Source organism: Vigna umbellata, chromosome 9, assembly GCF_029865625.1.
Source record: "Vigna umbellata cultivar VRB3 chromosome 9, Vumbellata_1.0, whole genome shotgun sequence".
Lineage (NCBI taxonomy): Eukaryota > Viridiplantae > Streptophyta > Magnoliopsida > Fabales > Fabaceae > Vigna > Vigna umbellata.
This window is the reverse complement of record NC_142173.1, coordinates 8947424-8974074: the sequence shown is the minus strand read 5'-3', so window position 1 is coordinate 8974074 and position 26651 is coordinate 8947424. Positions and strand designations below refer to the sequence as shown.

General features: G+C 32.1%; 1 protein-coding gene across 2 annotated transcripts; it reads right to left on the bottom strand.

Annotated features, from left to right (window-relative positions):
* Nucleotides 1-325: 325 nt before the first annotated feature.
* LOC124832486 (uncharacterized) lies at nucleotides 326-2944 on the bottom strand. 2 transcript variants are annotated; one of them, XM_047306701.2, is made up of 6 exons: nucleotides 2817-2944; nucleotides 1704-2449; nucleotides 1486-1596; nucleotides 1107-1270; nucleotides 864-1026; nucleotides 326-768 (listed from the first exon to the last, which is right to left on the bottom strand). In XM_047306701.2, the coding sequence occupies exons 2-6, from the start codon at nucleotides 2283-2285 to the stop codon at nucleotides 592-594; spliced, it is 1197 nt and encodes a 398-aa protein (XP_047162657.1). In that variant the 5' UTR covers nucleotides 2286-2449; nucleotides 2817-2944; the 3' UTR covers nucleotides 326-591. The 2 variants fall into 2 exon arrangements, with proteins under 2 accessions (XP_047162657.1, XP_047162658.1); XM_047306702.2 differs by lacking the exon at nucleotides 2817-2944 and having other exon boundaries at nucleotides 1704-2793.
* Between the last annotated feature and the right edge of the window lie 23707 nt (nucleotides 2945-26651).

Genomic DNA, 26651 nt, shown 5'->3' with positions numbered 1-26651 from the left:
AACTAGGTGAAATCTAACCCCAACAACATAATCATCTCATAATATCAAAATCGTTCATCTTTGCACTTTTGTCAAATTGATCAAATTGCATGCATATTTACTTTTCAGTATTTGCATTCTAAACCCAAAAGAGTTTATTTTCAAGTCCTATTTAATAAAAAAATCACATAACTGTGTAGGCCGTGAGTCCTTTGGAATACGATACTTGGTCTTACCATTTTATATTACTTGATACGATTCGGTACACTTGCCGGAGTCTTAACAACCAACATATTTTTAAGAATGATTAACTAAGTTTATGATCTAACTTGGTCATACATAAATCGAAACATAAAAAATGTTAACAACGGAACATAAATAACAAAAGCTCCAAAGGCAGCATTGCCACCAAAATTAAGCCTAATAACAGCATAGTCATTAAGCAAAGAAATTAATCAGCGCCTATGTTTTCTTTTTCATTCTTGCTTCTCTAAGGCTAGTGATTTTCTAGGCCCTTTGAAGCACTACATACTAACTCACAATTAAATTCAAGATGACCAAACAAGTCTCACGACCCTAAGAGTGAGACCACAAGAAATGGGTTGAAGATGTTCAAAGCTTCAAAGTGAGATCAAGATTAGCACTTCTTGCCACCACATTATGATTCTGAAACCTATCTGATTGTTGTCCAACTAGTGCTGCATTTGCTGAAGGAGGGATGAAATTGTAACAATGTTGCTGCTGTTGATTGTACCCTGATGGGGGAGGAACTTGATTCTTCATGTTTGCCTTTAATAAAAGAAAAATGGAAGTTAAGAACGAATAATAAAATTAGAAAATGGCTACTATGAGTTTTTCCGAATCGGACAAAAATCACGATATACCAGGTGGTGAAATGGTTGGAAAGCTGAAGTAGAGTTTAACTTAAAATTTGAGCAAGGGATAGGAGGAGCTAGTCTAAGAAAATCTCCACTGATACTCTCATTATCTTTCTTCTTTTTCTTTGAGTTTAGCTCTGAGTTGGATGCTGCAAGGGAAGGAACTTCCCTGCAAATGAAGAGTGAGTAAGCAAAATTTGTAACTACAAAGAACTTATCAACTCAAAAGATCAAAGTTGAACCAACAACCTTATAGTTGAATTGCTAAAATCCAAGTTGAATTCTCTTCCACGACGGCATGGAATTGTTTCACTTGCTTTAACAGGGGAAGGAAAAGTTAAAGGTTTAAAATTGGAAGAGGTTGCAGGTGGGGTTTGAAGAGAGAAGGAGCCTGGTCTTTTAATCCCTGTCATCTGCATCAAGCTCACAACATTAAAGTTCTGTTGTATCATCTATTCCAAATTTTATAAACAAAATCCATGGAAAATTATCTGATCACAAATATTGAATTCATCAAAATATCTATACAAAAATTGAAAGAGAGGATCTATGAACAACTAAATGAAAAAATGTGTTCAGCGGTGGAAACAGTTAAACTTAATCAATTGAGAGTTGAAAGTGTGAATACCCTCTCCTCCTGCCTCTTGGAAACATAGCATCCACTGTAGCTTTGGTTTGAAGGGATCTCTATCAAGGATTTAGGCACAGTTGTTGATGAAGTCCCTGAGGAGGCACTCACCTGCAAAATCCAAACCATATCTGTCTTATTCCACAGGAACAGAATGTGTAAAACATGGAAACCATTTTGAGAATTCAAGAGAGAGATCAAACATTAAAACATCTTACCATTGATGATGAAGGGTGTTGTTGTTGGGTTCTCTGCAACCAATTGAAGGAGGGGCTAAGAGGGTTGGACTGACATGGCAAACTTGATGCAAGAGTCAATTTAGGGTCCATCCCTAAGTTCTTGCTCTGAAGTTCAAAATTATGGTGGGCCCACAGGTGGGCCCCACTCACACGCCCCTGTGGTGGAACACCACCATGCCAACAAGCCTCAGAGCCGCCGCCACCACCACTGTTTGCTAATGAAACAGTGCTTGAAGGCATTGAATTTGAAGAAGATGGATAGTTGCAGTGGGGAAAGTTTGCAAATTGCAGACGCAGATCACAGGCTGAATTGTTCGATGATCCATTTGCATTTGCATTTGCACCTGCTACTGCTGCTGCTGCTGCTGCTGCTTTTTTCTCCTTTTCTTCTTCTTCAAGTCTAATTTTTTCAAGCTGTGCCACACCAAGTCCTCTCTGAGGCACCTTCTTTGGCTTTGGCCTTTTGCAAGGTCTACCAGCACCTTTTCTACTGCCACCAGCACCAGCACCAGCAGCACCACCAATGTTCTTATTCTTAGAGCTTTCATCTTCTTCACCCATTGCTGCTATATTTCATGCACCACTCACTGCAACAATTCGCCAAACAACTCCAAGGCAAATAAAACCAAGATGAGAGAATAAAACAATGTGTCAGAGTGTGACTACCAACCCAGTTATTTCATGCAAACCTTGAATTGTTCAACTTTGGGGGAATTCTGCAAAGCCTGTAATGAAATGTAGAAGAAAAAACGAGAAAAAGTAGGGTCACTAGGTGTAAAGACACAGTTTCTGAAAGATTTCGGAATTTTCTAAAATCTAGAGGTTTTTGACACAGACATATATCATCATCATATCTTATATATAGCCTAAACAAGAAAAATGGAATGCATGTTCAAAACAAAAACCAAGCAAATCTATGACAACTAAATATTATTTTTCCAAACATCATGAATGGTTTAAAATCTGATTCAAAAGATTTCAGTAATCTGTACTTTGATCTGCGTTGACCAGAAAAATCACACACTATTTATTAAATGTGCTTATGTAAATCCAATTATATTAAACTGAAAGAAAAATCATAGGTTGACACACCTGAATCAGAGGGTTCAGATACAAATAGCTGTATCTGTAATTTTCTTTTTTCTTTCTCTCTAAATCATTTTGAACTCTAAAACTATCTAGGAGACTCTTTGGGAAGACAATGTTTTCTTAGGTTGTTTGTTTCATATATATCATGGAAGGACCACAATTCCTTCGTTGTCTTTTATAACTTTCTTGTCTCAAGTGTGTGGGTCCCACTTATGGTTCTTACTACCCACCAAATAGCCTTCATAATAACTCATGCAAGAAGAGAAGGAAATGGACAATCGCGGAGTAAGGCTTATTTATGGATGGTAGTAATGAGTGTCATTAATAAAAGCAAAAAAGTCAATACAAAATATTTGTTAGAGCAAAATATTTAAGAATTGTTTATGACTGTTTTATTTTTTTTATTAATTGAAACTATTAAATGTTAATTATTATTTAATAGGAGAAATTAAACCATCACTCGTCTAATTTTTTAATCTACTCTTTAACAGCACCTTATTTTACTTGTTCTTATTCTGAAAGGTGACAAAACTTATTAAGAAAATGTCTAGGAAAATACTAATTAAAGAATATTTAATATGTATTTTTTATGGTCATAAGAGCATGCAGTATATTTTAGTACATATTTTAATTATTTGAAGGTTATTGTCAATGAATATTTTAAACCCATTACTAAATAAGAAATACTTAATATATTAATTATTTTTATTATTTGAAGATATGTATTAAATATTATTTTACGTTTCTAATAAAATAAATATATTTTTTCGTTTTTGTTTCTGCATGATACCTAAGATAATACTTAACATTATTTTATTTAAAATGATGATTAAACAATTTCATTGTTTTTTCTTTTGTATTTCTTCAACTCCGGCTCTGTCTTTTAAAAATTTGAAATTATAGGAAAAGTATATTCATATTTTCTATGATAATAAAAAATAATAAAATATAATAATAAAAATAATATATTATTATTATAAAAATATTTTTTTATTAGGACTAGTTATTTTAGTTTTAGAAATAGTTAAGTTAAAAACATATCAACTAAAAAAAAATTAAATTTTAAAACATATCACTTAAAGAATAAAATTGATAAAATAATTATTAGTAAAATTAGAAAACGAAACATGTAGCAAAATTGGTGAATCTTTATATAATGGTGTAGATATTTTAATCATTCTTTTAACATAATATCTTATAAATAAGAATCAGTTAAAAAACATTGTGAATTCATTGTCTTGACAGTTTTCTTTTTAACTAGTAAATATTAATAAATAAGGGTTAAATATACTTTTAATTTAAGGTTTAATATGAAATTAAAATTTATTTTAAATTTTAAATTTTAAAAATTAATAAATATATTTTTTATAACTTGATGACATTAATATATTTTAAGAATTAAATGATTTTCTAAATTGACATTTGAACTGAAAAAATATCAAATAAGGTAAATAACATAAATAACAATTTAGAATAACATTTAACACAAATAAAAATTAACATTATTGAGCTAAAAGAATTGTATCTCTTCATTTTAAAAGTTTGAAAATTAAAATGTATCAAATTTTAGATAGATAATAACAAATTCTAATTTTGTGTTCAAATTTAGGACTATATTTAACATTATTTATATATATATATATATATATATATATATATATATATATATATATTAAAAAATTACTTTTAATCTGCATTTAGTAGTTAATATACAATAAAAGATAAAATATCTTATAATATTATATCGGACACACGAATAAATTAAAACTACATTTTTACAACAAATTTACAATATCTAATATCTAATATTGTGACGTCATTTTCATGCATACTTTTATCATTTTGATAGTTTAATTTTTTTTCTTTTGTCTTTTTTATAATTTAAAATATAATTATAAAGATAAAATAATAATATAAAATGTATCCTATATATTCTTGTAGATGCATTAAATTAATACTATATTTTAAAAACTATTTCAAGATTTTAATACATGTCTAGTTTCTCATGTAGTTTATTAATGTTTAACGATAATATATTTCTCTTAAAAAAATACTAATTGGATATGTTACTATCACAAATAAGATTTTTTATATGAAACTACATTTAATTAAAAAAATAGTCAAATCCTTATATCGCTGAAAAAAATAAACAGCGTTTGTTTTATATTTTGAAATAACAAATATTTTGAAACCAACACGAGTGAAATTAATTATGTAATTAAAATTAATTTTGTTTTTTCTGTAAATATTTTTAATACATTATAAATAAAATATTAAATGAAAAGATAAATTCAATTAATGCCAATAAACTATAAAACTATTAATTCTTAACATTAAATATTCTTAATTACTTTATAATTTATTAAATACTTTAAATACTGATAGCAAAAAAATATTAATTGAAATGATAAATACATTAAATTTTTAAAAAATATTTAATTCCTTGAATATTGAAAAAAAATATTTATTTAATAAGTATAGAATAATTAAAAAGGAATATTTAAAATAATTTACCTCTAAATTATCCATTTAATGGGATGATTTAGTTTGGTATAATAGTAAAACTCATTAATAAATTGTGTTATTTCTTGAATGTAGTATGCAACCTTCTTTTAATTCGACTTTTTTTAATTGAACATATTTTGTTATTATATTGAATACGAAATAAATATTATAAAATTTATTTAATGTTTCTTTTAATAACAATGTAAAGTGTGTAATAGGACATACAGTAAATAAATATAGAAATGCATAACTTCAGATTTTTTTATTAATTTTTTAATTGTTCGTCTTATCTTTAAAATTATACGAATGTTTGTATATTCAAAATTTTTAATATATTTTAAAACATCAAAATCAATATAAACTCACATATTTTAAAGTTAAATATAGTAACAATATTAAAAACTTAATAAATAATCTAAATTCATAAATATAAAAAAATATCTCACCAACAATTTTGACATAGCTGTAAACAACTTATGTTCTTTTAACGGCTAAAATGGGTTTCAACTTTTAGTAATGCTTGGGATAAAGAATATGAATGCTTGAACGAAGTCAAAGTTTATGAAGGTATAAATTATTGTTTATTATGTACAATACCATAATTCAATAGTTATAAAAAGCATTCCTGCATTCTAAATTTAATAATTTTTAGTATTAAAATCATTTATATTGATTGACATTTCTAGATGTTAGTAATATACTGAAATATTTTCTAATTTAATTAGTCTCCTAGTAGATAATTGTTTTAGAATAATTAATAATTATTTATAGAATTTAGCATAGAGACTAAGATTATTTTAATAAATTAAGTTAATAATAAATATTATTATTTTAAGGTAATTGATTTTCTTAATTTTGGGGAAAAAACTGAAACTATATTTAATATTGTACATTATATGTCAACTTATTTGCTTCCACTTAATTATTTAATAATATGTATTATTTATTAAGAGAATGTAATCTATTGGTTATATCCACAAAAGGAAAGTACGCAGTTGTTAACATTTTGAATTCTAATAAATAATTCTTCAACCTTACGGGACTATTTCTTTTGAGGAAATAGTTATAAATTTTACGACATTATTTTAATTATAAAATAACAAAATTAAAATGTTAGTAATTTGTTTTTTCTTAATTAAATTTGTTGTCTCGTTTTTAAGAGATTAAAGTAATTTTGTTTAAAAAGAAGTTAAAGTGGATTTTCTATTAATTTAAAATTAATATCATTAGTAAATTTAGCATAATTATAAATCATCACGAAATAATCTCTTTCAAATTATTTATAAATGTATGATTAAAATAATGACATTTTATTAAATATTCATTAGTTTGAATAGTGAGATATTATTAAATGGTCAAGTGGTGAGTAGAGTAAATATTTTAATAAAAAAAGTTGAAATTTTAAGCAGGTTTTTTTAGTAAGAGAAGTTCATTTTATGAAATTCAGAATTTCTTTACTATTCTTTCTAAACCCTTCTTCTACCTTCTCTATGTATCATTGACTTCATTCTTAATTTGTTGGAAGATTAGAGTACATCATAAAACTCTTGATAGGAATGTCTATCTTTCTACCCGATTAGTTTGTTGAATATAATAAGTTTTTTTTTTCTCTTTCTTAGAATTGTTTGGGCTTAAGGTTGCACGTAGGGACTACGAGATTGTATGTTTGATCTTGAAACTCTAGATGCATATTTATTCAATTAGGATTGTTGGGGTATCATTGGATCACTTATCTTAGCCTTCTCTATGCATATATCACATTCTTTATGGTTAGAGGTGCTTAGAACCAAAGGATATTGTGTTGTGCTCTTAGACTGGCATGGGAAATTAGTTATTAAAAATTGGTGGTGTATTGGTATGAAACTGTGGTGAAATTTTGATTTGGGTTAAATTGGATTTGACGTCTAGTATGACTTAGTTAGTTGAGAATGTGAATTTGATTGATTGAATCTGAACTATGAATTGATATGTTGTGATGAAAATGATTTGGTGTTTCTGAATCAAATTTATAGAGATCTCATTTAAGGATACCTCCAAAAATTCGTTGTTAGGTATTTAGTTTGTAATAATCGATTATCCAATTATGGTAATTGATTATGCATCAATGAATGCACAATGGTCAAAAACTTGCTTGAAAAATACTTATAATTGCTCGTGATAATCAATTATGGCAAGTCATAATTGATTATTGATAATCGATTATGGCAAGTCATAATCGATTATTGATAATCGATTATCATAACTAACAATCAATTATCTTGAATATAAAATGAGGTTTTCTGATTCAAAACGAATTTAAACGCTACCTAAGGTAAACAATACAGATCTACTAAATTACAAAAGTTTAATATAAAAACAAGTCTGCATGGGGATCTGCTTACGATAAGAGCACTTGAGACTTGACTTTGGAAAATCATCGAAACTTCTTCTCTTCATCTTTATGCTAACACAATCCTCCTTCAACAACTCTAATTGAAGGGAATCCACTATAATTGGTTAAGTATACAAGAATACAGAGAAAACCTTCTCAATGCACTCCTCTCACCACTCAAAATCAGTATAGCAACACTAGAGATGAACAACCTCAATCTCTTACAAACCAAGAGCAATCAAAACCCTTAACCCCTAGAAAATCTCGCATAGGTACACAATACACAAATTGTTTATAAAGAACCTGATCTTTAACACAAACTCCTTAAGTGCAGATTCAATCAGAACCACTTTAGCACAAAGTCTTTAATGAATCTTAATGTAATCAACCAATGAAGTGTAGATCCAATAAGAAAGTTTCTTGAAACCACCTGTAATCAAAGCTCAATGAGAATGTTATTATTTCAAAATTGCAATGTTGTGGAAACAGGTTTCAAGTCACATATATATAGGATTTTCAAATCCTATCGTAGTATAATCGATTATGTTAATTGCATAATCAATTATGTTTTTTCTCTGTTTTAACAGATTATCCTATGTGCGTAATTGATTATTTAAACACTTAAGCCTTTTATTGATTCATTTAACAATCTTAATAAATTAGGCTATTTATGTAATAATTTAGGCTATTTATTTGTTTTAATCGATTATCAAACTTATGTAATCGATTATTTCAATACTTAATCATATTAGCTATCCATTTGTCATCCTTAACAGATTATTTCACTTATATAACAAATTATGTTTTTTCTTTGTTTTAATCGGTTATTTACCCTGTATAATCGATTATAACAAAGCATTTTGCCCTTCTTAGCGTTCTAAATGATTTCGAAAAATCTAACAGATTATGTAATCGATTATTTATCAGAAATGAGATTATTAATATGTTTTCAGCTTGATTTATTCAACATTAATCGTATTACATATCTAGCACAAACATGATAAAGATAAAACATTTGTTATGCCATTTGTTGTGCAAGAAACCATTAATAATCATTTAATTGTTCATCATAAAAAACTAAGATATAAAGAGGTTAAGCTCCCCCTATCAATATTCGTAAGAAAAGAAAGGCCTTATATCTCAAGCCAAGAGGAGGGTGAATTGGATTATCTATTTTTAATGATCTTTTCGAAATCTTTATGAGTTCTTGACTTTCTTGAAATCAATAAAAAAATAGTAATGAATCAATAAATAGAAAAAAGAGTAGAGAAAGATCAACACAAACAATCTATACTGGTTCGACTTGTTACCAATGAGGAAGCATTGGTAAATTGAAGATAAATGATTTTGATGATGCTGCAAGAAGACAGACTTGAAGAAACTGTTATAATTGTTGTAAAAGCACTTTATAGAATATAAATATATTAGGAAAGTCTTTGAATATGTAAAACTTAGAAAATCTCGTATCTTTAGTTAAGTTACGCATTTAATCGATTATGAGAAGCTATAATCGATTATTCTGAGCACTCTTGAAAAAAGCATTTCGCTCTGGAATAATCAATTATTTCTTCAAATAATCGATTATCAAATGATCCTCTTGAGAACTGCCAAAGTCTCTGGAATAATTGGTTGTTCCTCAGGATAATCGATTATTACTTTTTGAAAAACCCTGTAACGGACTCAGATAATCGATTATCACTAACAATAATCGATTATCAGTGACAGTTGTAATCTATCTCTTCAAACTCAGACCAGTTGCCTATATAAGGTTGTTCCAAAACCCTTAGAGGGTTAACTCTGAGCTTTTTGAGAATACAATGTGATATGAGGAAGTTCTAAAAAGCTGGTTCATTGCATTGCCTGGTCTCGTGAATAGGAGAAGCTCGCGCTTTGTGGGTCAAAGGTCAGAGCAGTTCTCTTCGAGTTGGCAACGCTGCTGTTCTTTCAATTCGTTGGTCGAAGGAAGACTGTTTCTGCACTGTTCCGGTTCGTTGGTCGAAGGAAGCATCCTTCCGGTTCGTTCGTCGAAGGAAGGTTTTATATTACTGTTTCATTCACTCTATTGTAAATCTGCGAAATTGATTTTAGTGAATTAATAACTTTTTATAGTGATTAACAACTGGACGTAGATTCTTTTGAATCGAACCAGGATAAAAATTCTGTGTTGAATTTTTCTACTCCCTACACTCTTTACATTTTATGCTCATAAACTGTTTGATAAATTTTCTCTAAGAAAATTGATTTTCTAAAACGGACCATCTTAATACGAGTTTGATCGAACACACTTTCCGCTATCTTAATTTATTCCGCTGCGCGACTCTATAATGGTATTGATTATTCCGACAGGGCTATCACAAGCCTACATCCAGTCCTCTTTGAACAACCTTAGTTGAAGGAAATCCACTATATATGATCGAGTATACAAGAATACAAAGACAACCCTCTCAATGCACTCCTCTCACCACTCAAAATTAGTATAGCAACGTAAGAGATGAACAACCACAATCTCTTACAAACAAAGAGCTATCACAACCCTTAACCTTTGGCAGACCCGCACAGGTACACAATACATAGATTGTTTATGAAGAACCTGATCTTTAACACACACTCCTTAAATGCATATTGAATCAGAACCACTTTAGCACAAAGTCTTGAATGAATCTTGATGTAATCAACCAATGAGGTGTAGATCCTACAAGAATGTTTCTTGAAACCACATGTAATCAAAGCTCAATGAAAATGTTAGTATTTGAAAATTGTAAGGTTATGGAAACAGGTTTCAAGTTACATATCTATAGGATTTTCAAATCGTGTTGCAATATAATCAATTATGTTAATTGCATAATCAATTATGCTTTTTCTCTATTTTAAAAGATTATCCTATGTGTATAATTGATTATTTAAACACTTAAGCCTTTTATTGATTCATTTAACAATCTTAATAAATTAGGCTATTTATGTAATAATTTAGACTATTTATTTGTTTTAATCGATTATCAAACTTATGTAATCGATTATTTCAATACTTAATCATATTAGTTATCCATTTGTCATCCTTACCAAATTATTTCACTTATATAAAAGATTGATGGGACGTCGGTTTGCACTGTCAAACGTCTATATGAACGTCTGACACTACAGATCAGACGTCTATATAGACGTCTGACACTGCAGATCAGACGTCTATATAGACATCTGACACTGCAGATCAGACGTCTATATAGACATCTGACAATGCAGATCAGACGTCTATATAGACGTCTGACACTATAGATCAGACGTCTATAAAGAAGTCTGACACTACAGATCAAATGTCTAAAGCGTCGCCGTATTTGATTGGATCTTTCTCCGCTTGAGGCCTCTCGGGTTGCTCCTGTCTCATGGTGATTCGAGTTTAGAACTTTATATTTTAGTTGAAGAGAATGGATTGTACGTTTTTTTGTATTGGATGGTTTTAAAAACGTAGTGAAGGAACTTAGAGGAGTGCAAAACGCAAGAAATCGCCGCCCAAGGACACGAGCAAGACTGCTCTGAAACCTAACAAAAACGCATTTTAATCGGTTCAAATGAAAGATAAATCATCAAAGAGTAATGTAATCAGAGTAAAACTATTTTTCAACAGTGCAAAAGTGAGAAAACGAACCTGAAAAATGTAGCATGTGGAGAGAAAACGCGAGGAAGATGATGAACATTAAGTGCGCGTAACTGCTCCCTCGCGTTCGTGGTGTTTTAATGCAGCCATATAGAAGTTTGTTCCCCCACATTAGACGTCTATATGGCTTTAGAAGTCGTATTGGGGGATCTGACGTCTAAATGAAGTCAAAAAGTGACTTTTTAGATTTCAAAAATGAGTATATAATAGTATGTTCCCTCCACATCAGACATCTATATGGCTTTAGAAGTCGGATTGGCGGGATCTGACATCTAAATGGAGTCAAAAAGTGATTTTTTAGATTAAAAAAATGAGTATATAGAAGTATGTTCCCCCCACATCAGACGTCTATATGGCCTTAGAAGTCGGATTGGCGGGATCTGACGTTTAAATGGAGTCAAAAAGTGACTTTTTAGGTTTCAAAAAAGAATATATAAAAGCTTGTTCCCCCCACATCAGACGTCTATATGGCTTTAGAAGTCGGATTGGCGGGATCTGACGTCTAAATGCAGTCAAAAAATGACTTTTTAGATTTAAAAAATGAGTATATAGAAGTCTGTTCCCCCCACATCAGACGTCTATATGGCTTTAGAAGTCGGATTGGCAGGATTTAACGTCTAAGTGGAGTCAAAAAGTGACTTTTTAGATTTTAAAAATGAGTATATAGAAGTCTGTTCCCCTCACATCAGACGTTTATATGGCTTTAGAAGTCAGATTGGCGGGATCTGACGTCTAAATGAACTCTTAACGTTTTAGATTTCAAAAATGAGTATATAGAAGTCTGTTCCCCCCCACATCAGACATCCATATGGCTTTAGAAGTCGGATTGGTGGGATCTGACGTCTAAATGAAGTCAAAAAGTGACTTTTTAGATTTCAAAAAAGAGTATATAGAAGTTTGTTCCCCCCACATCAGACGTCTATATGGCTTTAGAAGTTTGTTCCCTCCAAAACAGATGTTTATATGGTTGTTTTATTTACGGAAAATGCCACCGGTCATTTTTTACGTTGGATACTCGAGGGTCGGACGTCTAAAGGGTGATATTGAAGGCCTTTTCTGCACTAGTGGCAATTTGCCCCTGTTAGCTTTGTAAGTGATCTGGCAAAATCTAACAGATTATATAACAGATGTAATCAATTATTTATACCAGAAATGAGATTATTGATCTGTGTTAAGCTTGGTTCATTCAATATTAATGGAATTACATATTTAGCACAAGCAAGAAAAAGATAAAAAGAAACCATTAATAATCATTTAATTGTTCATATTCAAAAACTAAGATATAAAAAGGTTAAACTCCCCTATGTTTTGTTATAATATATTTGACGTTGGATTTAATGATATTTCCACGTCATATTATATTTGAACGTCGTCTCATTACCAAGGCCGACGTCCTTTTTTCGATTTTGACGATTTGTTTTTTAAGTTTGTTGAAGTTGCTCTTCATAGAATGAATCAATTTTCTCTGAAATCTGATAGTAGAAAACAAGTAGAGCAAAAATTAAAAAATGAATCATTCAAATAAGTTAAATATTTGGATTGTATTAGATCAAACTATGCAATGGTATATGTATTTCTTAATATTGTTTCACCATTAAACATATTGTGAATCATGGTTTGAGTTTTTTGAAGACTTTTCTTTCCGTAAGATTTCATCAACTTCATATAAATAAGCCCATAAGATGAATGTGCACTTTCAAATTAAAGAGGGAAAATTGCATTTTGGAGAAGAGAAATGCTTTGAAATCTGATGGAAAAAACAAATATTTAAGAAAATGTACAAATGGATCCTAATATGTTCAAAAGAGAAACAATTCTGAACAAAGGTAAGACATTAAGGCTTCCAACCCCCTGACCATTTTGACGTCGAAGCCCCATGAAATTCGACGTCAACCTTCCTTGGTAACAGCAGCAGTCATTATTAAGCCTCTCAAGTTCCCTTTCCCCTGACATGTTGACGTCGAAGCCCTGTTAAATTCGACGTGAAACCCTTTGTTGTAAGTATATGTGATTATAACTCCCACATGATCCCATCTATCCCTCAACAATTGAATGTCGAACACCTTATAAATTTGACGTCAACCACTCGTTTGTAACTGCATTATGTCAAAAGACCAAAGTCCACCTTTTCACTAATATATCGACGTCGTATTGTAGACAAGGTCAACGTGTACATGGTATACTGATTCATTAAATAAATTGTCTTGAAGATGTTTCCACCCAAATAAATCAGTTAGCTCTGGAATTTAATGGTAGAAAACAACTCCAAGACAATTTAAAAAATGAATCATACAAATGTGATGAAGATTGACACTATATTAGAGCTTTGTTTTTACTTAAAATTATTTCAGCATTAAACATATTGTGAACCATGTTTCATAACATTTTTGTCCTCTAAAAAACATTTAGGTCACTCGAATTTCAAATTGCACCTTCATATGTATTGAAGTTGAATGCGCACTTTGAACTTTATGTAAGAAAATTGTAATTTAAAGAAGAGAAAGACTCTAAAATCTAAGGAAAGGAAAATTTAAAGGAAAACACAAAGATATATTCTAATATGTTCAATAAGGAAAACGTTTTGTAAGAAGTTGGGTTACATGCATTGTATTTATAGAAAAAACATAAACGTCGAATACCACACTAATTCGACGTGAACGAAGTAGTTTAACTTCATAGGTAACAATAGTAGTTATGGCTACTAACTGCCCTTATCCGCTGACAAAGATTCACCTCGAAGCCCAGTTGAATTCGACGTCAACCCAATAGTTAAACTTCATGGGTAACTGCATAGTAATTATGGCTTTTAAGTGCTTTTCCTAAGCTTGTTGACGTCAAATACACCTCATATTCAATGTCAAACCCTTCCCCTGATCGGTTTAACGTTCAAGACCCATGGAAATTGAATTTAATAACTTCGTTGGTAACTCTTCTGTAATTAATGCTCCCAACCACCTTTGACGTCTTACTATATTGTAAAATTTTGTAAAAACTTAACCTAGTGTCACTGTTTTTCGCATGCTCATTTGGCTTTAACTGTCTTCTTCGTAGACGACTGCGAACAACAAACAAGGTTACTTTTTACTTAGTAATGTGTTGTGAAACTGTTTTGATTATCATTTGTGTTGTTTTTCTTATGTTTATACCGATTCATTTTCATTTTTCTTGAGGTTTTCTCATGGTTTAGCGAGTTTGTCGTTCTTCGCTTCAAGTGACCTTCATTTGCTTTCGTTTAAGTGCGAACTTCCCCGTCAATTTCAAGTAACCTAAAGCTCCAGATGAAAGAGAGAATGAGGGAGGTCATGGAACGCTTCTAACAACAAGAGGCATGTCAAAAGCTTCTTGAAGAAAAATTTCAGATAATGACCCAATAACAGAGGGAGCACATCCTCCCAAAAGATCCTACTCCATCTCGTTTGAGCACCAAAAGCTCATGCTCTATTGCAGATCCTACTGATTACATTTGTTAGTATGAGCTTTTGGTTAATGAGGATCCTTCGCACGTAGTGGTTGTGGAACAACAAATTGTAGGAGGACAAACCATTCATGGTGCTCCTTTATTGCCCGCTGACTCGTGGGTCACGATTGATGAAGTTAGAGACCCCATGCTCGAGTACCTATGCCAACATCTGAAATTCAACTTGTGGGGGAGGCCTTAGGCACATTTATTGCATGGCCTAAGGCTATGATCATGCCATATTTTGGCCCACTAGTAGTATTATATTGTTATTCTTAGTATTTTTATCTTCAAGTTATAAATAAATTATTCCTAACTTTTATAAATGTGTCTTTCAGTTCTATCGTCCTGACAAACAACCAATTGGTAAACCTGTGAGCCATGAAGTTGATGAGGTAGCAGAAGATGATGATGATCCTCTAGCCATATTGATGAAGAATTTACACAAGTTGAATATAGGACCAGTAGAGTTGTACTGGGAATTAAGAGTATTTGGCCTCCAGTATCATATACCATTGTATCTTTCTCTAAATGATGCACTAAAGGTTGTTGGTGGAGAAAGAATGTTAAACATTTTAGTGATACAATTATGGTGCACGTAAGTTTTTTAGTACTCTTTCACTTTTTTAATGTTGAAATTATTACTTTTTAATATATATATATATATATATATATATATATATATATATATATACTTTAACTTTCCTGTTATAGGTGCATGAACACCATCATAGTGGACCAAGGTCAGGCAACCATATATGGCTTTCTTGAACCTCAGACCATTCAACCATCTAGAAACACACTAGAAGAGAAGAAATTATATATGCAAACATTGATGGCTGAGTCTAAAAGAAAGATGTATATCGCATCATACTTTGATGGGTATGTGTTACTCAATATTGTCCACTTTTATAAACATTTAATTTATTGACTCACTATTTGTTGCTACATGTTAGGGGCCATTGGTAAATGATGGTGATCATTCCAAGAAATGCAAAAGCATAGGAAGATGAAATTTGACTTGTAATCTTTGTTACAAAAGTAAGTAGTACATTCCTTCATTTCAATTATGATATTAATATATTAACTTATGTTTCCAATGTTTCAAATGTTTCAAATTTGTTTAAAGTTGTGGGTAGACCAGGAGGACAACAAATTGAAGTAGTCTATCCTAAGGTTGGAATTCATTCATCTTTAACATAATAATTTTTGTAGTTAAATTTAAACCATCATATTTGACTATTTTTGTTCTCATGTTTAGTGTAACGAGCAAATAGATTCTTGGGCATGCGGATATTACATCATGTCATGGATGAAGACAATCATCAGAGAAGGAATCAAAGAAGATTGGACTGAGGTAATAATTTACATTTGAAATCTTACAAATCTCAATGAATTTTACACATTACAATGAAAATAATAGAAAAGTTTACTTAATTTTGCAGCGGTTCAACAACTCATCTTCATTGATAGATGCCACAATAAGGAATATAAGACAGGAATGAGCACATACCTTAATGAAAGATGGAATTAGGCTATAGAATAGTTTACTTGACTTTATGTTGTTTTTGTTTTGATATTGATAGTTTTCCTTTTCACAATGAATTATGCTTTTATATAGTTTGAACTGTGAATATATGAGTCTTGGATATATATACATTGGAAAATTGTTTTTCTGAGTTTTGGGTTTGGTAATTTTAAGAAAAATGAATTAATTTAAAAAAAAGCACTTAACTTAACGTCGACCCTTAAATTAAATGACGTCAATATGGGTCTATTGATGTCGGCCAGTGCACTACACGACATCAAATCCCTTCCAATAATGGACAACCAAAATAATAACCGTTGGGCGAAAAAATCCTCGGCTCAGCGAGGTAGATGTTAGACCTGAGTGATAGGCCGACGTCCATATCGCGTCTCACCTTAACATATTGGACGTCAAGTTCACGTCTCACCTCTACGAAGTGACATCAAGATCACGTCTCACCTCTATGAAGTGACGTCAAGTTTACGTCTCACCTCTAAGAAGTTGTAGGCTATTTTTGTACTAGTGATAGCACATTATCGAACTTGACATTCTTCTTTTAAATGCTTAGACGCTCGACCTGATAAATATTGGAAAATGATAGTTGTTATTATCGTGTTACTCAAAATATATATATACTGCAGCATTTTGTAAGAACTTCCTTTATGAAAGGTAATTGTTTATCTTGGAATATTCTTGTATTCGTAAATAAAACACAACTACAGGTTTTTCCAAGAGGATCATTTATATAAGAGAAGAAATAATTGCACAAATATTTTTATATTAGTTCCCTCCAACTGAGCTACGTCCAATCTCTTCCGTAGAGGGTTCCATTATAATCTTCACAAGATTGCAACTGAGTATTCTCACTACTCCTGGTCTGAGTATTCGCACCACTCTTGGTACTAGACTATCACGCCTAGGTTTCCTTTGAGTATTCACACAACTTCTGGTACTAGACTACATCACCTAGATTTCCTTGAGTATTCACACCACTTCCAGTACTAGACTATCGCGCCTATATTTCCTTGAGTATTTGCACCACTCCTGGTACTAGACTACCGCGCTTAAAATCCTCAACTCAAACTAAGTTCAGTTGTAAGTGTTTTGATTTTCTTCAGAATTGCAATCAACCATTGCTTACAATTCGTTCAGACTATAACTCTCATATAGAGGATGTAAATACAATACAAAGCAGTCTAAACACTCGTAGATGTTTCTCTTTTCTCTCTTACAGTGGTAAGCAATATAACAATAAAGTTCGAGAGTATTTCTTTTTCTTTTTTCTCTTCTCTTTTTCAGCTCAGATGTATTCTTTTTCTTAAGCTCTTTCTTTTCTTCTCTCTTGAATGCTTGTAGGATGGATGTTTCGCTGTAAGCTTTTCACTTGACTATCCTCTTAAGCTATCCTCTTTATTTTTCTTTTGAAAGATCTTTTATTTAAAGGCTTCATGGATATATATCCGTTAGACTTGAGCTTTTGGCCTTGATTTTCTCTTTTTTCGTACAACAACCATTGGGTAAGTCAACTTGTCAAACCATACATGCTTTTTCAGTACTTTTCTTGAAGTAGGTTGAGTTCTTTTTATGCATGGTTTCACGTGAAGAACATTCTGTGAATATATCCTTTGTCTCTAACGTCCACTTTTTATATGTGATCTGTAGTTCTGTGGATGCGTGTAGAATAGCTTATCTCAAAGAGTAGAGTAAATTGTGCATGCAGTAGATACGTCTTTTCTTATCATCTTTGTTGTTTTTAAACGTTGAGCATTTAATGTCATTTAATGTTTGATCAAAACAACAAAGTGCTTTTTTATTTTCTACCATTAGGTAGCTTTTTCCAATTAAGCTATTTTCAAAAGATACCAAGTGTTGTATACAAACTTCATTGTTGGACAAAGTATGGTTTAGGCTCATGGTATCATTTTTCCAAGTAAACACTTCTTTTGTTTTTGTCTCTTCTTAGTAGATAGCATTTAGTATGTTTCAAGATTTCTTTTATGTTTTAATCTTTAATTCTTTTAGTTTTGTTTTGTTAGAGTATGATAAACATCTAGCGTTTAACTTCAACTCTCTTAGAAGCTTTAGGCACAATAGCGTTTAACCGTGCGTTTAGGTGTTTTGACCTAGACGTTTTCCTATTTCCTAAGAACCTAAGTGTTTTCCTAAGCTTTTCTATGTTGAGGATTCAAGTTCTAAGTTTTGTGTAGGTTTTCTATTTGGGGATTTAGGTTCTAAGTCTTGTGTTTTCACCCTAAGTTGTTTTTTGTAAGAAAAGTTATGGCTTGTTTCTCTTATAAAGAAGGCGGGTGAATTGGTAATCAATAAAAACGTTTTCTTTTTTAATCTTTTTGGAAAATTTAGATGATCTTTAAAGCGCAGAATACAATTAACAAAATAATGCAGTAGAGAGATTAAGGATAGAAAACAAACACAGTCTTTTTATCCTGGTTCGGCCTCAATGTCTACATCCAGTCTCTTTCAATCAACCTTAGATTGAAAGACTTCCCACTATAAAGATTTGAGTTTTACAACAAGGCTTTACATAGACCACATTGTCAAAATGTAAATCTTCTCTCTAACTCACACAAATATAATATAGCATACAACACACCATGCAGAAGAACAATCCTCTTCACTATAGTAAGCCTTTGAGACCCTTCTCAAAGTACAAAGAACACCAAGTTCTTCTTGGCAACACGCACAGCGAAACAACAATCTTATAGATTGCAAAACAAATTATGATCAGTAAAGAATACACTTGAATTGTGTAGAAGTGATCAACCAATAAGCTTTCAATGTAAGCCTTCAAGAATTCTTCAAAATCTATAAGTTCTTTGATTCTTGATTCTTGGAGCACTAGGCACACCTACAATCTCTTTCTCAAACTCTCTGATATCGGATGTGAAAATTCTAAAATGATATAAATGTCAAAAGTTGTTAATACAGTGTGCAACTCACAATTATATAGATTTTCTCATATCAAACGCAGTTTAATCGATTACAAAAATAATATAAGCGATTATGCTTTATCAGAGTTATAACAAGATTACATTGCAACAGATTTAATCGAATACTCAAATAATATAATCGATTGCATGTTAACAGTAAGTCAAAACATTTAAAAATATGACCATTATTATAGTTAGGCTTAGCTTGAAAATAGTTTTCAAATAATACCAAACTTAATTGATTACGTAAACAGTGTAATCGATTAAGTCCTTCACTTAGACAATTTTGAAAAAAATTTCTACAAAATCACATCATTGCACATTTCAAACAAGTGTTTGCAAATACAGGAGTTTTAATCGATTTTACACATAATGTAATCGATTTGAAACTTGTATAGTTTGCCACAGATTTAAGCATAAGCTATCTGATGAACTTAATTGATTACTAAACCAGTGTAATCGATTACTTCATACACATTTTCTTTGTGCAAGTGGTTTTAACATATGAACACATGAGAATGCATACAATAGAACTAAATACATTTATGATCATAGTGAGTATGCAATACAATCAGTTTAGCAACATATGTATACAACATAAGGACACATTTTTGTTGTTGTCATGTTAACATATATGTGTTGTCATCACCAAAAACCAACCACATGGGAATTGGATTTAGCATTCACATTGCTCCCCCTATCAACAATCTCCCCATTTTTTTATGATGCACAACCATGATGTACAACACAACCATGATGCACAACCAGAAATTGTTCTATCAGTTAATGTCAGATTTCAATTTCTAATATCTCTCCCCCTTTGGGCATTAGCAAAAAAGGTATTTTAGAAATAGAAATAGAATATTATATAGAGATGCATCAACATGTACCTTTTCATATTAATGTCAGAAATTGATGCTCTCCCTATCATTATGCAGTAGCTCTAAGTTTATTAAGGTCTCCCCCTGACATTTTGTAACAGAGCTAACAGTAATGAATATAATAGAGTATGAATTTCAGAATCATTATCAAGCAAGTATCAGTTTAAAAAAACATGTATCATACTCACCTTACATAGATGACTCTAGCTCTTCTTGAATTTGCTTGGCCATGCTTCTTTTGATTAAAGCCTTGGCTATAGGTTTTTCATCACTCCCTTAGGTGACCTAATAATATGTCTCAAAGTGACAATTATATAAAATTGAAGAATCATGTAGATCTCTTTGAACTTCAAATGATACTCCAAGCATTGAGGCATGAATGTCAACAATGCTACAATATTGTTAAACAATGCAATAGTCATGCTTAAGACAAACTCGTTTCTTTTCACTTTGTACATCCTAGCATTACTAAGAAGACAAGGTTCTTCCTCACGTTGGATAGACAACACACTTACTATCTTTATTTATGTGCAAGGGTGATGACTCTATCTTCATGCTTGTTTGTGGATGATGGAAGATGAATGAAGATTTGTGAAAGCTAGGATTGAATTTTGGTTCGATGAAATAAAAGTGGAATGGTGAGGATGTCGCTCTAGAAAGGTTAGGTTAACTCAAAAGGAAGGAGACTAGATGAAGCCTTGAATAGGAGATCCTATTCTAGATAACTCACAAAGGAGTCTAGAGATATCTCACGGAGTTTGATAAATATTTATGAGTGAGTTTTACATTGGGTGGAGACCTCTATTTAAAATAGAAGAGGTATGCAAATTTCCCCATGTGCTCCAAAAATCATACCTAGATTAGTGGATCAAGTGCTAAGTGGCACTTATGCTTTCCACATTCCACCATGTGCAAAATAACTTGCATGTGTGCCCTCTCTACACTTGAGTGACTAGCCTAGGATTTCTTTCAAGCCTAGTCATCCCAATTGGAACCCTAGGTAGGTTGCTCTAACCTAGACAAGCCCTACTTTATTTTGGCCCAAATACAAGCCCAAAACTCCTACATTAAATTACTTGGCCCAATTACAAGCCTCAAGTGTTTGATGGGCCATTATTTTCCCTGTTTTCTTAACTTTTTGTACCAATCTTATTGTTCATATGTTTCTAATTGTCTATTGTTAGTGTATTTTTATTAATTAGGCTTTATTGGGCCAATAATTCGGATTTCAATTAATTTGAATTTACTTGGTCTATTTTTTGCTTATTTATTATTTTCAAGATTAATGTGAAATTGGGCTTGGACAATTTCTTGGGCTGAAGAAGTTTTGTCATATCAACATTAAAGTTGGGACCACCTTTCCACATTAGTTGCCATGTTGGACTTGTTAGGGTTTTTCTAATTTGTTTTCTCGTAACCAGACTTAGGCCCATTAGGGGTTTTAGTAGACCTTTCAATTTGACCCTATTTGTATGGTTTGGCCCTAACTCACATGAATTGGGGCTAGAAAAATTCATAGGTCCAAAAAACTCCTCATTGAAAAAGCCCACAGAGCCAAAATATTCACAAAAGCCATGTGGTTTAGGGTTAGTCCCTGGGCCCCTTTTTTAGAAAAAAGAATTCATTTTGAATACAAGAAAAATGCAATTAACTTCGAATATGTCACAAATCTAAGTACTTTTAATTTTTGAAAGAACTATACACAAACATTTTAATTAGACTAATATAGAGTTTGTAAGACGTTTTAATAAACTTGGTTGCTTACTTATATAAGAAAATTACACAATAAAGTAAGATATTGAAATTCTTAACAGACTAAACATATTTAATTTTTCTTGACTGGCTAAACATATTTTTAAAGTATATAAGATAGTTATTTGATTTTGTTGTGTGAAAAATTCATCTAGATCTGAATCAAAACTAAATAAGACATCAATTTAAAAATTTTAAATAATGAATATATAAATAATAAATTTTTTGTTATAAGTTGCTTATATTTTCTTTTAATGTATGACTTAAATTTATACTTAAATTCTACCAATTATTTATTTCTCTGTAATAATATATATATATATATATATATATATATATAATATTTAATAATTATAAAAAAATTTAGAGTAAATTTTATTAAAATTAATCAAATATCGCATTTTGGTTAAACTTCATATTTCTTTTATAATATTTGAGACTATATCACAATCACCAGTGCAATAAAGGGAAACGACAGTGGTTATTTTCGTCTATATGCACCGGTTCTGCAACCGAGGTATTTGCCTCGATTCAGAACCGAGACAAAAAGGTGTATGTTTTGGCCTCGGTTCAAATGCAACCGAGACAGTAAAGTGTGTTCCTTTTTTTACTATTTTTTTCGCCAGACTTTTGGCCTCGGTTGTTGGTGAACCGAGGCAGTAGAGAGGGATTATGCCTCGGTTTGAAGTTGAACCGAGGCAGTAGAAGAGGTTTTTTTTCCTTTTCCAAATATCATGCTGCAAAGTTGCTAGTAACATGCCACCTTATAAAAATATTGGAACTAATATTCTATTCCCTTGTAGGAGCAACATTCACCAATACAATAATGAAAATGTAATTGTAAATTAAATTATGCTAAATTCAATTCCACGGTGAAGTGAATTTGTACAGTTGAAATGAAAGCAACATATTATTATGAAAGTAAAACAAAGCTCAACAATTATCTGAACTTCAAGCTTTCTCTATTCCAATAGTAATGGGCTGTCAATAGACCTTTCAACAATTATCTAGACTTCAAGCTTTCTCTGTTGAGCTACGACATTACCTTTTGTTGAAGAGAAAAATTCATAAACCTGAAATGATAAATCAAAAAAAGCCATTACCACTTTGATTGCAATTTTCTTATCCAGTCAAGGAAAGAAAAGAAAACAAACCCAAGAATAAGGACTAACAATATGCATAAATGTATACAGGAAAAAACCATAATAATATACCAAAAGTTAACACTTATACATTCTAAATAGAGTTTAAACACCAGAAAGATGAACAACAAAGTTAACCAAATTATCAGAAGTGATTATGACATTTGTGGTAGTGAAAGAACTTAACAAAACATACCTTTTCTTGAACAAGCTTATACTCTGATAGCTCATTGTAGGTGTGTTTCAACTTCTCATTATTTGCATTAATCTCAAGGAGATCAGCTTCAAGTTCTTCAAGTTTAACCTAAACATGGACAAAAAATTATTACTTGATACTGTATTCATGAGAAGAAGAACGAGTGACAAAAGTTTCATAGAATGTAAGACCTCCAAAATTTCCAGATCAACATTATCCTTTCTTGCTAAGCTAGGGCCTAATGTACTTAGTTTGATAAATTAGGATGAGCAATTCAATTGAAATACTAAATTAGGGCAATAAGCAAGTATCATCTTACTCTTGTTCCACACATGTAATTGCAAAACCAATGACACAAACAAAACGTACAAAATAATAAAATTAATGCAAATGATATTAATGCAATTATTCAACATCTAACTTCTAGAGATTCTAGCTCTGAACCATAGAATTCTTGCTCTCGAAGATGACATAAAACAGTTGGCCATAAAGATGAGACATCTTTAATTGGATGGATATTGGAATCTTCAAAGAAAGCATTATTATCGTTGGAGTAACCCAATTGAGTAAACTGCAAAAGAATAAAAGTGTATACTTTTAAGCTTTCTTTCTTTCAGGATTACTTACTGAAAAATGAATTCATACAAACTCTTTGTTTCCACTAATCAAAGCAAAAGGGAGTTGAAAAGGTCAAACTTATAGTGATGCTTTCTCTTATGAAAAAGGCCAAGCCACTTGAGTCTAACATCAATATCATCCTTAATGTGCTTGGAGCTCTCAATTTCCTCAAGGGACATCTTAGCTAGATCCTCAATCCCACCTTCCATGAACATCTTCATGGGATCTCTCTCAAGCTTCAACTTTTCTTGAGGGCTGATGCCCCCTTGTACTCTTCCTTCAAAACCTAGTACCCATCTCTCTTCTCCACTCCAGGCTCCAGCCTCGACGCCTCCACCGCATCTAGAGCAGTTGAAGCCACCGTCGGTGGGGCACAGAGCAATGTCTTGGAGCGAGAGTTAGGACAGCATGGAGGGGACAGAAAATTAGGGATGGGCATAGAGCAATGTCTTGCAGAAAATTGGCTAAAAATCCCCAAACGAAACCATCTGCCGCGGCGGAGACAGGGAGGCAAGCGAAGAGTAGGCGCTCGAGGGCAACGGCGATGGAAGGGTTTTCGAGCAGGAGCGACTTCATTTGGAGAGAGGACCAGACGCCGATGAGAAAGGTGGTCTGGGCGTAGAGGAAAGAGGCGTGGCAGCCACGACGATGGAGGATTTGAAGGCGGCGAGGAGGGAGGAGGAGGCGGAGAGGAATAAGGCGAGTTGGGCGAAGATAAGGGAGAACCACACGGTAAAGAAGGCGGTGGGCTTGAGGCTGAGGGCGTCGAGGATGGCGATGACGGGGGTGCCACCAAGGTCGAGGAGGAATAAGGCGGATGGAATTAGGGCGATGGCGATCTGGTAGTTGTGGGCGAATGATGAGGGGGTTTTGAGGGATCTGGAGGAGGCAGAGGAAGAGGAGGTGGAGGAGACGCCATTGTCGTGGACGTGATGCGACGACGAAGGGTGGGAGTCGTTAGGGTTTGGGGAGGAGGAGAAGGAGGGGGCGTTGTTGGATGAGGACAGGGTTATGTGAGGGCGAAATGCTCGAGGAGAGGGTTATGGAAAGATAGGGTATATTGCCTCGGGTCCCAGTGGATTGAGGCATTCTCAGGGTGTTAGGCATCGGGTGGGGTTTGAACCGAGGTCATATTATCTATATGCCTCGGTTCCCCTTAAACCGGGTCAGAAAAGTTTACTTAAACTACGAAAATGCCACCCCTTTCTTATAGATTTCGGTTCCGCCTCAACCAAAGCCTATTGTGCGATTTCAAATCCAGTTTTTTTACTAGTGAATGTACTGTGTATTGCTTTATTAAATACTATAAGTTTTCTTCTTTAAGAAATTGATAAAATTAAGAAATAAATTATAGTCAATAATTGTATTAAACATATTGATTTAAATATAATAAAATTACAGCATATTATATTATTTATTAAAATATATAATTTTATATTTGTACATAAATGATATTGTTTCTAAGAGTACATTAAAGTATTCTAGCATAGCTAAAACCACCTTAACACTAACCCACCTTAACACTAACCCTAACACACTTGAGAGGGTTCTTTGGGGCTAGGGCTTTTTTCTTGGCCCCCACTTGAGGGGGCCTACTAAAATGGGTGTTTTTAATGGTGGGTTAGGGTTGACCCATGGGCCATGGGTTAAGTTGACACCTATAGTTTTTAGATTCTTTAGTGATGTGACCACATATGGGATTTTGAGGGATTACACGTTTAAGATTTTCAAATCATTATTTGCACAAAGATTTTAGTTTTTCATATTCTGGAACAACACACACTATTAGGGTTTTTCATTTTCTATTTTACTTCACTTGTTCACTAGGTTTGAGTCCATTACTTCCCTAGTTCACTTCTTCCTTTCACTTTATGTGCAATAATTTTCTTTGTTGTTTTTGTTTGCTCTTTGTTATAAAATCTTTGTGCTGAATGATTTTTGCCTCGACATGTTTAATATCAAGTGATATATTTATTTGTTATCACCAAACTTGTGGTTAATGGGTTTGGGTTGTTGGTTATTTAGATTAATTAATGCATACCTCACTTAATTGTGTGATGAAAGTCATTTAATCTTCACTTAATCAGTTAATTTCGAGTGGAATGAGAGTTAATCCTAACAGACAAATCAATTTCCCCCGACCCCCTTTCCCCCTTGAAATAACTGGAAAACACTAGATGGGGGGAGGTTGAATAGTATCGTGGAAAAATTTTCTATAAAAAGGTTGTTTTAACAACTTTGTTAAGAATTAAACGGTCTACAAAAGTTGTCAAATGCTTGATTTATAAATTATTATTTAAGCGGGAAAATCAGAGCTAAAATGTTTTTAAGCACTTTGGCAAAGCTATTATAGTATTTTGAGAATGACAACTCTTAAAAAAGATAGCGTTTAGTGACAAGAGCTTTTATAAACAATTGTGTTAACACATACTTCACTTAATTGTATGATGAAAGTCATTTAATATTTACTTAATTAGTTAATTTTGAGTGGAATGAGAGGTAACCCTAACAGACAAATAAATTTCGTAACGTGGTATAATTTGCATTTGAAAATGGTAATAAGTTTTTCTTTAATCATTGTTGCATTAGTTAATCGGCTTGTTGTATCCACCAAAAACCAACCTTTCCTCAACGCCCCCGACCCCCAACCCCCTCATCATTCCCCTTAAAATAACTAGAAAACACTATAAGGGGTTGAATAGTGTCGTTGAAAACTTTTCTATAAAGAGGTCATTTTAACAACTTTGTTAAGAAATAATCAATTTACATAAATTGTCAAACACTTGAT